General features: G+C 36.7%; 1 protein-coding gene across 10 annotated transcripts in view; it reads left to right on the top strand.

Annotated features, from left to right (window-relative positions):
* Positions 1-6,840, top strand: part of baz2bb (bromodomain adjacent to zinc finger domain, 2Bb) — a 51,013-nt gene extending 44,173 nt beyond the window's left edge. For 7 of the 10 annotated variants that reach the window (XM_083537963.1, XM_083537968.1, XM_083537967.1 and 4 more), the window contains 9 exons: positions 1-72; positions 155-307; positions 572-732; positions 822-1,090; positions 2,034-2,169; positions 2,360-2,506; positions 2,777-3,066; positions 5,433-5,576; positions 5,970-6,840. The exon at positions 1-72 is cut by the window's left edge and continues 151 nt beyond it. In XM_083537963.1, the coding sequence (XP_083394089.1) occupies positions 1-72; positions 155-307; positions 572-732; positions 822-1,090; positions 2,034-2,169; positions 2,360-2,506; positions 2,777-3,066; positions 5,433-5,576; positions 5,970-6,126 (1,529 nt within the window). In that variant the 3' untranslated portion in view covers positions 6,127-6,840. The remainder of the gene's footprint in view (positions 73-154; positions 308-571; positions 733-821; positions 1,091-2,033; positions 2,170-2,359; positions 2,507-2,776; positions 3,067-5,432; positions 5,577-5,969) is intronic. The other 3 variants (XM_083537962.1, XM_083537970.1, XM_083537969.1) reach the window with 1 other exon arrangement.
* Positions 6,841-15,859: the final 9,019 nt, after the last annotated feature.

Raw genomic sequence — 15,859 nt, 5'->3', positions numbered from 1 at the left:
TGTGTGAGAAATCCCCTGCATTAGAAATGGCTAAAAGTCAGGACCTTCCCGCCCCACAACCTATTCCACAAGGTAGGACAGTATTAATGACTGAAGAAGATTTGACTTTTGTGTTTTGGACGCTGTCTGAAAGTACTGTATGCGTATGTTGTAGAGATGCTCACCGGGTGGTGGAAAGTGTCCAGCTCCGAGTTAAACCATGTAGCAAATGCTTGTCACCCTCGTGGGATCAGAGAGAGAGTCCTACAGAAACAAATCCAAAAACACATGGAGTACCTCACTCAAGTCTGTGCAAAGAACAAAGATGGTAACCCTTATAGCTCAATAACAATCAAAAATGCACATGTGTATTAAGAATACAAGAAATGTTGAATCATATTTTAATAATATTTTTAGAATTTGAAAATATCTAACAGTAATTTGCTGTCTTGCCATTCAGTTGGTCTGGCTAATGTAATTCTGTTTTCAGGGATTCTTTAACTGATCTCCTAACTAAACATTTTACAGCTTATATGACTTTTTTCCTTTCCATCTTTATGAAATGTATGAATGTATTTCTGTATGTGTACAGCTGCAGTGATTAATGTATGTGAGCTGGAGCAGAGCCAGGTGTGTGAGGAGACTGTGCAGAGATGGTGTGTTGAGGAGCATGCCATGGACATGGATATTGCTGTTCTGCAACAGGTGGAGGAGCTAGAGCGCAGGGTCACCTCTTCCAGTCTACAAGTAAAAGTAAATGTCTAGTTGCTGCTTTTTCCAATTCTTTAAATAGACTATGGGGTGGATGGGTATATTTCCTTTTTTTTCTTTCTGTTATTTAGGGCTGGATGCCCACAGAGCCACAGTCTGAGAGGGAAGACCTGCTTTATTATGAGCACAAGGCAGTGGTCAAAAATGAAAGCACAGACATTGTGCGACATGCCAATAACCCACTGGACATAGCAGTGGCACATTTATTCGAGCTGGAGCGAAACATCGAAAGAAGGTACCTGAAGAGTCCCTTAAGCAGCACCATCCAGATTACTGTGGATAACCGGGGTGCGATTAGCATACCAGCTCCTGCAACAGCAACTAGTTCTGAATGTGATGGGTAGGTCATCTAGTGTCTTTGTTGTCTCCCATCATTGTATTTATTTGACCGTGTACTTGCTCTCTTTCCTTTTCCAGTAAGATCCTTCCACTTATGTTGGCTGGTTTTCTTACTTTTATCCGGCACATGTCGCCTTCTCTCCTCTCACACTTTTTTGTGTACACTATTTGTATATGGCTTGCGGTTGCAATGCGAATGGCTTGTGGATTATATTTGCGTGCATTACAGTGGTATATTGGAAACTTCATTGGTCGCATCCATCCACAGCTTGCCATAAACAAATTCCATCATTTTCTGCAAATCAGGCACCAGATTTTTGATGAAGAAACACTATTTTTGTGCATTTTAGCAAAAACAAACTATTCAGAGCAAGACATATTCAATGGAATTAACAAATTCAATTTGTGATTCATGACATTCTGTCTTCAAAAGAGCACCACACATATACTGAAGTCGATCATTTTATAACGTTTATGTGGGTTACAAATGTGAGGTCTTATGGATGATCTTTAGAAAGTCAATTAAACCTTTTCTGTAAAATGCACAGTTCTTTGCCATTGTTCTTTAAGACATAGCCCAGTTTTTCATGTACATTATCATGACAATTAAATAATGCAGATGATATTTCTTTAGTGGCATTGTAACTAGTAACCAGTCATTTTTGGCAATATTTTAATGAGCTTTCAACCTATAAACAGAAATGGACTATATGCAATTGAATTGAAGGCAGGGGTAGAAATTATATGCTAGTGATGATAAATTTTGTGGGTACTAAATAAGACTATATAATCAGAAATTGATATTTTGTTAAGGGCACAGTACATTGATGATGATTTGACATTGAGTGATTTGTACTGTTTTCTCTGTATTTTACTTGCATTAATATGGGTGTTGATGTTCTCTGTACCTTGTGAGTGATAAATTCCTTACATTTATCACACAGAGGTGTAGAAGACGTGTCTCCAGGGATGAAGCTGTGGAGGAAAGCACTGAGCGAAGTGCGTAGTGGTGCCCAGCTTTCACTCTGCCTGCAGAAGTTACAGCGTTCTATTGCATGGGAAAGATCTATCATGAAAGTGGTGAGGAAGATACATACACACTGGCTCAATAATAAATAATCTTTATTTATTCCAATTGGCTATTCCTCTTATCTATACAAAAGATAGGAGTAATTATGGCAGTCATAATAAGGATTTATAAAAGGCAGAAGGGGCTGTGCTTTGTTCCCTGATGATGCTGAGTGTCAGTGCTGTGTTGTGTTGCTGTCAGTACTGCCAGTTATGCCAGAAGGGGGACAATGACGAGCTGCTGCTGTTGTGTGATGGCTGTGATAAAGGATGCCACACGTACTGCCATAATCCCAAAATCACTACCATCCCTGAGGGAGATTGGTTCTGCCCTGCCTGCATAGCCAAGGTTAGGGAAGCTGTACTTTGAGTTAAAATAAAACAATATACAAAACGGAAATTCACACATATTAACCTAATCGTTAATATGATGCATGACCAGGGTGTTCAACTTGCAAGCAGTGTAACAAAAACTATTCATTGCTGAAGCACTACCCTCGTGTTTTCATCAATGCAGTAATTTTTCAAATTCAAAAGACATATGCACTATGCATGCAATAATTTTTGTAACTTTATATAATGCTTTGTGTTCCTTCTTCTCATGCTTTTTTCTTTACAGGCAAATGACTCACCTCAGAAGAGTAAGAAACAGTCCAGTCGAAACAGTGGAGGGGGTGAAAAACTGTCAGGAGCCAAACGCAGCAAGAAAGCTTGTGTGACAGGAGAGGGCTCTGAGAATGACACAGGCAGCAGCAGTGCCAGTAGCACACCCAAGAAAGTAGGAAAGGAAGCAAGAAAGAGAAAATTAGAGGACAACCTTTCCACCAGCACCTCTAAGCAGGAGAGTGCAACACAACTTAAAAATCCTCAAACCACTCGAGACAACAGTAAAGACCTGGAGCTCTGCAGGTATCAGGCACTTCATTTAAAGTGAACACATATGGGAAATATCTGTTGTGTATGTATCCTAATGTATAATCATGTCTGTCAAAATGAACGCGTTGGCACTGATTTTATTAACGCGCGATTAATGCATCCATTTCTGTTTTACCGTTTTAATAAAAAATATAAATACATTTAAAAGAGGCAAAATTAAAACCCTCAATGGAACACACATTTTTCCATAAAAAAATAAACAATATAAAACTCCAGCAAAATATTATTTTGAATCACTAAACATTTGTTTTGTTGCACCAAGTCTCAAATCAAGCACCAAAATCTGCATGATGCACACATCCGGCAATTAAAACCGTCCGTGAGGAAACATGGAAAAAGTTCAATTTGATGTCCTTATGATTTTATGTCATTTAAAACACCATAATTACTTAAAATTTACTTGCAAGAAATTACTAAAATATATAAAATATTTTAATCAATTAACAGCCCTAATATATATAATGTATGTTCGTAGAAACATTTATTAAAAACAAAATACTGAAACATGTACATAAGATTTCATACAAGTACCTTCAGCAGCGGTTACAGCCTCAAGTCTTTTGGGTATGACCCAATAAGCTTTGCACATCTGGATTGGGGATTTTCCAATATTATCTTGGCAAATCCTCTCAAGCTGCATCAGGTTGGAGAGGGACTGTTGGTGGAAAGTCATTTCCAGGTCTCTTCAAGTCAGTTTTCTGGCTGGGCCACTCTAGGACATTCACAGTATTGTCTGTAAGCCACTCCTGTGTTGTCTTGGCTGTGTGTGTAGGGTCTTTGTCATGTTGGAATGTAAAATTTCGGCCGTTGGTAAAAGGATTTTATCTCTGTACTTTGCTCCACTCAGCTTTGCCTCAACCCTGATGAGCCTTTCAGTCCTTGCTGCTAAAAAACACCCCCACAGCATGATTCTGCCACCACCATGCTTTGTTGCTGGGATTGTATTGGGCAGGTGATGAGCGTTTCTGATTTCCTAACAGTTAAATCTGGTTTCATCAGAACAGCAAATCTTGTTCCACACAGTCTAAGAGCCTTAGCTTCGGGTGGCCTTCATGGGTGGGCCTTCATGGGGTTTGCACTGAAGAGAGGCTTCCGTCTTGCCACTCTGCCATACAGCCCAGATCAGTGGAGGGATGTAGTGATTGTTGTTGTTCTGGATTTTTGTCCTATCTCTACACAGGATCTCTGGAGCTCATTGCTCAGTTTGGTTGGGCGACTAGCTCATGTCCTGATTGTGGCAAATTTTTTTAATTTTGAGAATTTCGGAGGCCACTGTTCTCTTGGGGAATCTTCAGTGCAGCAGCAATTTTCTGTAGAGTTCCCAGAAACCTGTCTCTGAGCTCTGCAAGCAGTTTCTTTGACCTCATGGTCCGTTTTTTGCTCTGATATGCATTGTTAGATGTGAGGCCTTCGATCATGCCCATTAAATTAATTTACCACAGGTGGACAAGGTGTAGAAGCATCTCACCAACAATCAAGCGAAATGGGAGGCCCTGAGCTAAATTTCAAGTGTTGCAAAGGGTCTGAATACTTATGTACATGTTATATTAAAAGTTTTTCATACTTTTGAAGAATTCTGTTTTCTATTTGGCATAATAATAATAATAATATTTATTTTATATAGCACCATTAAAAGTAGCATCTTATTGCACTTTTTTTTGAGCATAGAAGAAAAAATTATTAAAAAAGAACAATAAATAATAGTACTAATAATACAACTAATAAGAAAAGACCAGAAAATGACCAGATCTAAAGCATATCCCTTGGTATATACATCTACCAGCTGCTTCAAATCAAAACAGTCCAATAGATACAGAAAGACCTTGTAGTGTCAAACTATAGTGTTCTCAGAGTCTGTCTGTCTGTCTGTCTGTCTGTCTGTCTGTCTGTCTGTCTGTCTGTCTGTCTGTCTGTCTATCTATCTATCTATCTATCTATCTATCTATCTATCTATCTATCTATCTATCTATCTATCTATCCATACATAATCGCATTATACACTATTTTCAGTATATTGCAGACTATTTTGCAGCCTGATACTACCATAATTTTCCCCCTCATTTGTGTGTGTGTGTGTGTGTGTGTGTGTGTGTGTGTGTGTGTGTGTGTGTGTGTGTGTGTGTGTGTGTGTGTGTGTGTGTGTGTGTGTGTGTGTGTGTGTGTGTGTGTGTGTGTGTGTGTGTGTGTGTGTGAGTATGGCACTTAGACCTGCAGACATTATTTTAATTGTCCTGTATAAATTAAAATGTATTTATTGGATAATTGAGCATCTAGTTATCTTGGTTTGATTTTATTTATTTGTTAGTCTTAAAGTCCATGTGTGCCTTTTTACTTTGCAGATTGCTTTTGACAGAGCTGCAAACTCATCAGGACGCCTGGCCATTTATGAATCCTGTCAATCCCAAATCAGTCCCTGGATACCGCAAAGTCATCAAGAAACCGATGGACTTCTCCACCATTCGGGAGAAACTTTCCAACAGCCAGTATGTATCTCTGCACGAACAACAGCTTTACTGAATGTGAAAAGTATGTGTGGTGGCCTGGGGAAGTTTTCACATCATATTAATTTTAAGTTTGAATGTAATAGTTAATGGCTCTTTACTAAACAAGGCATTTGTATGACAGATGTTTGTTGGACAGGCTTTTGTAGGACATCTTTTTTTTTTTTTTTTTTGCTGTTTGATAGATTTCAAGAACTGTAACATCCACTGGGCCACCATTCAGATAAAACTTTTAGGAAGGTTACTCACTTACTGGTATTTTTGTCTTTTTTGTTACTAAAATAAGGCTGGTAGGGAAGCACATACTATACACTGGACCCATTTTTGAGGATTCTAAATAATCTGTTTTAATTACATATGTGTGTTCATTTCCAGGTACCTGAATTTGGAGACATTTATCATTGATGTTAACTTGGTTTTTGAGAACTGTGAAAAGTTCAATGAGGATAACTCTGAAATTGGACGGGCGGGACACAGTATGAGGAGATTTTTTCAGCGAAGATGGACTGAGCTCTTGAAACAAATATACTAGACCTGGCTGAAATCCTGGAATAGAATCGACTACTGCTGCTTTAAATTTGTAAACAAAGCAAGCCTTCTTTTTTTTTTTTCTTCTTTTTTCCCCTTAATGTATCAGTTACCCACTCACTTCAGTGGTTTTCTTCATAAGCCAAAAATACAAGCAGTTCAACAAGTCCTCCTGTTGATGTAGTGTGGTGTAACAGTAATCCAGAATGTTTCTGATCATTTGGGGTGTCTGTTCAAGTGCAATACAAATTCTGTTTATTTACAGAACTTTTATCATTTACAGCTCGGACTGACAAAAAAAAAAACAAAAAAAAAACCACTCTGTAAATTATACTTGATGTTTCTTTTTTTAATATAAACTTTGCTATTATAGTGAATGTATTGTATTTATTTTTTTGGTTATATTTATAATTAAGTTGGTATTCTTTTTCTATGAAAAGGAAGAACATTTTAAAAATGCATTAAAGCATTTTTGCTGAAATATATTATGAAATATATATTTAAAATTGTTTACACTGTTAGGTGCTTTAATGGTACCAGGAAACGCATCACAGTATTGCTGTAAAACTGAATTAGCAAAAAAATAATGTTTTGACCATTGAAGAACAGAGACTATTAGATGTCTGTGTACATAGTGTCTACATGTCTAACAGTATGTGTGTGATATTTTGCAAACATGTTTCTTGCCATTTTTTTCCTGTCTTTTAGAAGCGTAAAATCTTAAAGGAAAAAAAATAAATCACAAAGAAGGAAAAGAGGTCATGCTTCAAAATGCCAAAAATACACAGTAGTATAAATGATGTAGGAAGAATGGAAAACTAGCATAGGACATAGTGTTGAGGTATAATATTGGGCTGTGGGGGTGTCAAATATGGTTGAACTATAGGGTTGACGTTTAAAGCATGAACCATAGAGTTAAAGTGTAGTATTAAGGCATATCATGACGTTAAAGTGTAAAATGTGATTTGCAGCAAAGCAATGAGTTTTATATTTAGTTCAAGTATTGCACAATGTTCATACATACGATGTAGCACTTTTAATAATACACATTCTTACTAAGCAGCTTTATAGAAATCCAGGTAGAGATCTAGTAGCTCCAGGTGTACAGAAAGCAGTAGCATTGGAAGATTGTGAGAACACATTTCGAAGAAACCAATTAATAGAGAATCCATGTGATGATATTGACAGCAATGTGTTCCAAGCATAGCAGGTGTTTGGCAAGTGAATGGGTGAGGATAGGCAGTGGATAGTGAGGATAGGCAAATCAAAACCACAGAGATTTCTCAGATGAACACACAAGACAAAAGGCTGATTATAGCATCAAGACCCTTCACTATTCTATTGTCACTGCAAGTGGGAACTCTGCCAGACCAAGAGATGACAACATAAATAAAAGATAGCACCTGAACATTAGTCTCACAAATACTAGGACTCTGTGCAACATCAGCATCCTACAAGGCCACTATCAACAAACTTGATGATTACCGGAGAGAGGTGGGGCAACAGTATCCGTGTCGGTTTTACTGCAAAAACTTTGTTTAGTAATGCCCAGATTTGCATTTCTATTTAAAATTAAAGTCTCAACATTGATGTTTTATTTTTATTTTCATTTTTTTTATATAACATGCAAAAAGGCTTTATTTACTTCCTGGAAAAGCTCTTACAAAAGAACTAATAAAGACTGCATCCTGGATGAACTTATTCTTTCTGCATTCTGTAGTGACGTGCATTATTCCTACCTTGTTTCCAGGATATCTGTTGGACCCACTGTATCTTAAAAAACGTCAATAAAGCAGTTACCGAAGATAAATGGATAAATCAATTTCATTCATTCATCTTCAGTAAGCACTTTATCCTGGTCAGTGTCATCTGGAACTGGAGGATCCTAAGCCTATGCCTGTAACCATGTATACAAGGTGGGAAAACACTCTGGATATGAGGCCATTGCACCATGTGTATACACACACACACACACACACACACACACACACAGTTATACCAGGGAAATTAGTCCTCTGCCTGCATGTTTTTGCTAAATAGAAAGGAAGATGATAACCTAGAATAAACCCAAACAGCCTTTAAAAGAACATAGAAAACTCCACAAGGACAATAATTGGAATTGTCACAGGAGCTGTGGACTTGTATAATTGGATAAATACAATTTTAGGTTCATAATCACTGCTACAGTGTTTCAGTGGCTGTTTAGCTCCTGGGTTTTCTATTGTGCTGAAAAATAATTTACATTTTCGACTGTCTTCTACACAAACACAGTAATATGTCATGAGGCAAAACTGCTTTGACAGATCAACAAATCCAATGACAGGAAACTCCTTGGACCAGTTCCTTCCCAATCATTTACCTTCACTGTTTTATCTGCATTTATTCCATAGGAAAATACAGATTAATAATCTAAGCTTCCATCACCATGATTCATTCAATGACACACCTAAAACTAAAATCTGTTAATTAAGCATCATCCAACACTAATTAAGGTTGAAGTCTGCCATCTTGTAATTTTGGAGGGTTTTAGGCCTAAGAAGTATTCCAATGAAAAAACTTTGTAAAATGTTTCTTGCATTATCTGAATGTTTTTTTTTAAGTTGCAGTGAAAATCTTTTAGGAAATCGATTTAGAGGGAAAAGTGATCTGCACAATCAATACCAAGCACAGAGTTAAAGTGCAGGGTTACTGTGTATCACTTACCCTCAGCAAGTGAAGTTGGAGTAGTGGTAAAGCATTTGACAGAAGTGTAGAATTGATTTTGAATTTTCACTTCACTGGATCTAGGGGGTTTAATCCAAACCTGTTCTAGCATGATAATGCCCTTGCACAGACTGTATGCCAAGCCTTAACCATTGCCTGACATTACTAATGCTCTGGTGTCTGTATGTAGTGGGAAAGCCTTTCATAGCAGGAAATGGAAGATGAACTCCATATTAATGCCCACAGATTTGAAATGGGATGTTCAACAAGCATAAGCATAAAAGGGGTGCTAAATCAAATGTGCTGGAATGAGGCATGATGGTGAAGCATGAAAGGCAGAATGAACAGTTACTTGTGTATCAGTGCTTGACATAATATTGAACATGCTTTTTTTAAATTATAATGATGCAATGATTTCTTGTTCATTCTTGATCTGCTTCTCTATGTAGATCAATCTCTGGCCCACATTTTTGTAGTCATGCCATGGTAACAGTCATAGCTGACTTTGATGTGCATCTGATGTCACTTCCTGCTGGGAAACAGCAACCAATATTTTGAAAAAGCATTACAGTATGCAAGAGCCTTATTGTCCTTGTTCATTAGGTGGGAAAAGTTGTATATTAGTCCAATATGTAATATTCATGTGTATCAGAGAAAACTTTATATCATAATGGATATTTCCAATTGTTAAAAGCAGCAAGCTTTAAAGTTTCCTGTTTTCAAAGTCAAAGTTTCCTGTTTTCTCTGGATTATTTATATATATATATATATATATATATATATATATATATATATATATATATATATATATATATATATATATATATATATATATATATATAAACAGATTTAAGGGTTCTCGTACGAGCTGCTAAAGAGACCAAAAGGGAAACAGACAGGAACGATTTTGCATTCACAGTTCTGATACGTGTGATTTGGATATTCAGTGTCAAGTTGTTAAAATGATGTTTAAGAAGGATATTAAATGGGTTAAATTGATTCCCCATGATGCCTTGAGCCAAATGCATTTTCTAAATTAAAATCCAAATCTTCTGGAATTTTTCTCTTCTCTCTATTTACAAACAACCATATTCATCACAGTCAGAGGGACTCACTGTAGACATATGGCACTTTTCAAAAACATTTCTGAATCACAGCCCAATCTGTGGCAGGAGAGCTGTAGTACTCTCTAAAATGATCGGAATGGTTAGATCAAATCTTTTTGTGTTAGAGTTTAGAATATGGGTATGAGCCTTCAGTTTTCATCAGGTATCTGCTTTTGTGTCTTGATAAACAATTCGAGTTAAATAACAACTTGCATGACATTACTAGTTTAAACCCACCAAGGCGATTCAAAATATTGAAACATGACTGTATCTTGTTTCTGAGGAATGTCCTGTTAGAGGGATTGTTTAAACAGTTAACAGCTCTAAAAGCAACTAAGCCTTATTGACTTTAATTTACTTTCATTTAGAATAGTTTCTGAACTTCAGCTCACATAAAAATTAAGAGGTCTTTCAAAGGTGCTATGTTCTTCCACAATTCTCAAAAAAAACAAACAAGCAAAAAACCTAATAACCTGCTTTCCTAATAACGATATTCTATTTTAAGTCTGTGTCCTTAATGTATAGCAAAACCAAAAATGTTGGCCTTAAAGCTTCAGTACATTTGAAAGGATCTGTAGTGTGACTTTAGGCCTGGTTGCAGCAAAGGTAAGTTGCAAATAGATAAAGATTCAACAAAAGCAGGTAGAGGCTTTCCTTTTTTTTTTTTTTACTTTTTTTTCCCTTTTGTTTTCTTTCTCTCTGATGTTAGGTGACAGTGAAATGCAACCATTGTGGCAGTTTTTATCGGTGTACAAAAAAATTCTAATGTGAATATACATTAGACACAAGTCTAATGTTGGAATTGTGCAGACCTGAGAAACGCCACAGACACGGTCACCTTTACTGTGTAAGTTGATCACCCAAAATTTACAAAGCATGTTCTACTAACAGCTTACTTGCGTATAGTGCTGACAACAAAACTACATGAAAAGTTACAGACAGCAGGAGGCACAAAATGAACGATCAGAGTAAGGGTTAAAAAGAGATATGAGATGTTTTTAAATAACTACGCATAAGTTATAGTCAAGTATAGTAGTATAGTAAAAATAATTATATTAAAAAGCAAGCAAACCTTTCATCAGCTGAGGATTTTGTCTATAGATATGGCTATGCATAGATACTGTACTGTGCCACATTATTTTTCATAATTATATGATTTGCTTAATTTCCTATATTATGTGTTTGTTTGCTGTGTTTGTCTGAAATGACTGGGTAGTTCCCGACTCTGTGAACTAGCATGTGGACAGAGGTGGCAACACATCCTTCACATAAGTAGAAGTACAGATACTAATGTTTAAAAAAACAAAAAAAACTTGAGTAAAAAAGTACAGTGAGTACTTCAACTTTTACAAGTTAAAGTAAAGATGTTTGGGCTCTGACATGTACTTAGTAGATATTACTATTACCTGTTTCAGTGTCACGCTGGTAACTGGACCTCAAATCAAATTAATATTAGGGCTGTCAATTGATATTGATATTAAATCAAATATTAAATCACAAATAATCACATTAATGTCATGTTACTTTTCAATTAATTGCAACTTAATCGCATATTTTTATCTGTTCTAAATGTACTTTAATACTTTTCATGTTTTAAATACTCAAATCAGCATGGGCATGGACAAATATTAAAGCTTTATGTAAATGTATGTTTATTATAAGTATAACCAAACTCAACATAGAGCATTACATAATATATTCTTGTAAATGTTTCAAAGTAATTATGCGTTTTAAATCACGTAAATCATCAGGACACCAAACGGAACCTTTGCTGTTTCCACACGGACGGTTAATGAGGTGATACTAAATAAATTGTATATCTTCTAACGTTCATATGGATTACATAATCAGATAATTTTTGAGGTAAAATAAATATTTATAAATATTTGGTTTATTTAAAAGTAGACACTTTGAGCTTTCTTTTCTTATATGTATTATGTCTGTGAGACAAGTATTTATCGGGATTCAGGTTGTTGTATTTATGTCTGTGAAGACATGACAAAAACAGAGACGGTAGAGAGCGCCCCCTGTCTGTTTTCTTTATTTTACAAAAGAACAGCGTTTTGTTTTGATTGAGTGTAAACCCTGTAAAAAGTAGACCCTGTACAGATTCGAATGATGTATGTATGTAAGTAACGCCGGCGCGTTTGTCGACCCCAGAGAGTTAATTGTGTGCATCATGGTGGATTTTGGTGCATTAATATTAATATATTGATACAAAACGAATTTGCCATCGTTCATTGTGAGCTTCATAAAAACATTTGAAGGGATCTGTAGTGTGACTTCTGTATTGTGTGAGATCCAGGAAATAATACACCAGTGGTAAATCAAAAAAGACAAGAAATAGGTTGATGGCTGAAAACGGCACAGTGAGAAGAAAAAAATGTTAACATTTCACCAAATAGATTAAAACTAAAGTAACGAGTCTGTTTTGAAAATTTAAGTAGAAAGTACAGATATTTGTATAAAACAATAGGTGAAAGTAAAAAAAATATTAATAATATTGAAGTAAAGGACTGATACCAGAGAAATCCATTTAAGGACAGTAACAAAGTATTTGTACTTCATTACTTCCAACCTCTGCATGCAAATAGGTTTTTGATAAAAGCTTTTTAATTAGTTGCTCTGGATAAGCAAGTCTGCTAAATGCTGCAAATGTAAGCTGTCTAAACTTAACAGTGTATTCCATGTAATAAAGGTGTAGACACTGATGCAAATTATATGATTGAACTTGTCAAAGTTTTTCTCAGTTAATCTTCTTTTGGGAGATTTTTCCGCACTCTCAAGAGCATGACTAGAATACAAACAGTGTAAAGACTCATGAATGATTTACAAATAAACTGACTTGATAAATGAGGTCTACTGATATCAGACAGGCATTTACCCTTCAGAAACACAAAGCATGATTGATCAAACCTTCTCTTTTTCATGCAAAGAGCAAATAGGCCATCAATTTAAACATTCAGGAATCTTTATGTGTATGTCGTACAACAGACTATTTTTCTCAGATAAGCAGACATGTTCTGTAATAATTGCTGCACAGACTGGGGCTTTCTGTGTTTGACAAAATCTTGTCTTTCCACTTCACTACACTTGGACACACATCAGAATCTGTAGCTGCCACACTTGGCCAACCAAGTTAACAGGTTTTTCAAAGCATGAGTTTATATATTGAATATTACACATTTTATTAGAAACTGAATTGCTCTTTTCCTAGGTTATTTTTTTCTCTCTAAACCTCTTGCACTGGCCACTGCATTGCTGACCTGCTGCAAAACAAAAATTGTATGCGTTAAAGCAACAGGTCAGCCAATATTCTGCAATTTAGCTTCTGTCTGGTGCAGAAGGGCACTTTATCATCTCTTCAGATGAGACTTCTGCTAAGACTGCTCTCTACAAGGAAAAGTTTGAGGTCTCTGGACAAGATCCTTGTAAGCTCCACATCATCTCTTCAATACTCAACCCCCCTGCTCCACCTGCTTCATCCTCCCTGACTACTGAACACTTTGCCTCCTTCTTTGATAAGAAGATTGAGGAAATCTGCCAGACCTTCACTTCCTCCCTGACTATGCCTGAATCTATCTATCTATCTATCTATCTATCTATCTATCTATCTATCTATCTATCTATCCATCCATCCATCCATCCATCCATCCACCCACCCACCCACCCACCCACCCACAGAGAAGGCCCTTTTGTCTGTCAATGAGAAACTACATGCTGCTAGATCAGCCATGCTGTCCTTTGTCCTCGTTCTTCTCGACCTTCGAGCAGTGTTTGACATGGTCAACCATAAGACTCTCTTATTAACCCTCAGAAGCCTTGGTATCTGTGGAGCAGCATGGAAATTGTTTGCTTCCTACCTGGAAGGTGGCTCATACCAGGTAACATGAGGGGGTCTACATCTGCCACATGCAGATTTTCCACTGGTGTCCCACAATGCTCAGTACTCGGTTCTCTACTTTTCTCCCTCTATACCCACTTTCTTGGCGAAGACATGGGTTTTCATACCAGTGGTAAGCTGATGACACTCAACTCATCTTCCCCTTCCCTCCTTCAGATACCACAGCTTCTGCTTGAATCTCAGCATACCTGGTGGACATATCTTTGTTGGACATATCTAAGAGGTAAGTATACCTCAAGGCTCTTTTCAACTTCCACTAGATGTCCAATCAGCAGAGTCACTGGCTATCTTTAAGTGACGGGTGAAGACCTACCTCTTCCTGAAACACTTAAAGTAGCACTTTTTTGGTAAAAAAAAAAAATAATAATAATAATCCTCTCAACAGTGTTGTAGGCTGATGGTATCTTAAGTTTGTAATCTAGCGAACAAGTGTTTTGTGAAGCATTTTGTATGTCACTCTGGATAAAGATGTCTGCTATATGCCGTAAATGTCATCAGAAACCAAGCATTTGGCTTGACTGGAGATGTCCAGTGGGTCAGAGTTCCAACCCTGTATAATGTCATGATTTATATTTCATGTCTCGTATACTGCTGCCTTGGGCTGGGCTCATTCCAGCAAGTTTTTTAAAAACACTTTAGTTATTTTGTTTGCAAAGGATTTTCTATAATAATTGGATTCAGTTTATTCATATAGGTCTAAAGCAGAACTCTGACTTATGAAAATAGGCATCAGTAGCAGTTTTCACATGTTGGCATCGAGAGATTATTCCATCAAATCACTGTTTAAGGTCCGACTAGGTTGAGGTGAGAGGACACAGTGGATACTGTGAGGATTTACTATGGAAACACTCTATGATATGTTTTATGAAGGGTGAGCATTTTACTATTCTGTGAGTGGGAACAGATTCTTTCTCATTTTGAAATGTATGAACTGTGAAGAATGCCTGTAAATGTAATTATTTATTCTGGGCTTCATAATGACTACTGCCACTGCTCTGAATTCACACTGCTCACTTGAGTGAACTCTGGCTGCAGGAATACAATTGCCTGAAGCAGGTGAAGGGAGCAAAAACTGGAGCTTGATTACTGGAGCTAGAGATAGAGTTAAAAAAAAATCTAGTAAAGACTGTCTGCCAGACCACAAACCGGTGAAAGTGGGAGTTTTTATTTAAATTGTAGTGTAACTAGATAATCGTTGATATGGCTATCTAACCCGTCCAGAATATTTTGTCTATTTCTTGTTTAGGCCAGTGGGATGTGGATTACTGCACTGCCATCTAGTGGCTACATGTCATAATATATTGCTTCAGGATTGTTTACTGGAGCTGGCAGTGAATACATATAGTTGGCAATCATTGTTTATGGGGATAGATGGCAGTGCAGTGCAGTTTAAAACCAGCTTACCTTAAAATATACGTTATACATAGTGTGAGCATCGTTTAGGGTGTGATAAATGTTGGAAAATAAATAAAAAGGTATTTGTGTGTGTGTGTGTGTGTGTGTGTGTGTGTGTGTGTGTGTGTGTGTGTGTGTTTGTGTTTGTGTTAGTCTGAAGGGCACCAGTTTATTTCTTGGCTGATTGTGGACAGAGGGAAATGGAGAACATGAAAAAAACCCAGGCTTTTTTAAAACTTGTTTTTGCTGGATTACTCTTTCATCTCTCTCTCTCTCTCTCTCTCTCTCTCTCTCTCTCTCTCTCTCTCTCTCTTACTGGTACCTTTGCCTTTTAGGATAACATCACATTTTAATATAGATGAAATCTTACAATCTTATAATAATGGGGTTTATTTCTTAAAATGTTAGATTTGACAGTCCAGGAAGCTGTTTTTTTTTTCCATTGTTATTTAAAAAGATCCCTAAGGCCTGATTTCTTTGAGGCAGCTACACTGCTTTGCTAGAAATAGTCTAACTTGTTAACTATTTTAATGACTAATTTATAAATGAAGACCATTTATCTCTGCTACACAGTCAGAAATGTGTTTATTTCTTTACAGACTGCTTGATGTAACACACAGAAACAACAC

Source organism: Silurus aristotelis (assembly GCF_946808225.1).
Source record: "Silurus aristotelis genome assembly, chromosome: 3".
NCBI classification, from domain to species: Eukaryota; Metazoa; Chordata; class Actinopteri; order Siluriformes; family Siluridae; genus Silurus; species Silurus aristotelis.
Note: the sequence above shows the minus strand (reverse complement) of the source record. Positions and strands in the feature narration are given on the sequence as shown.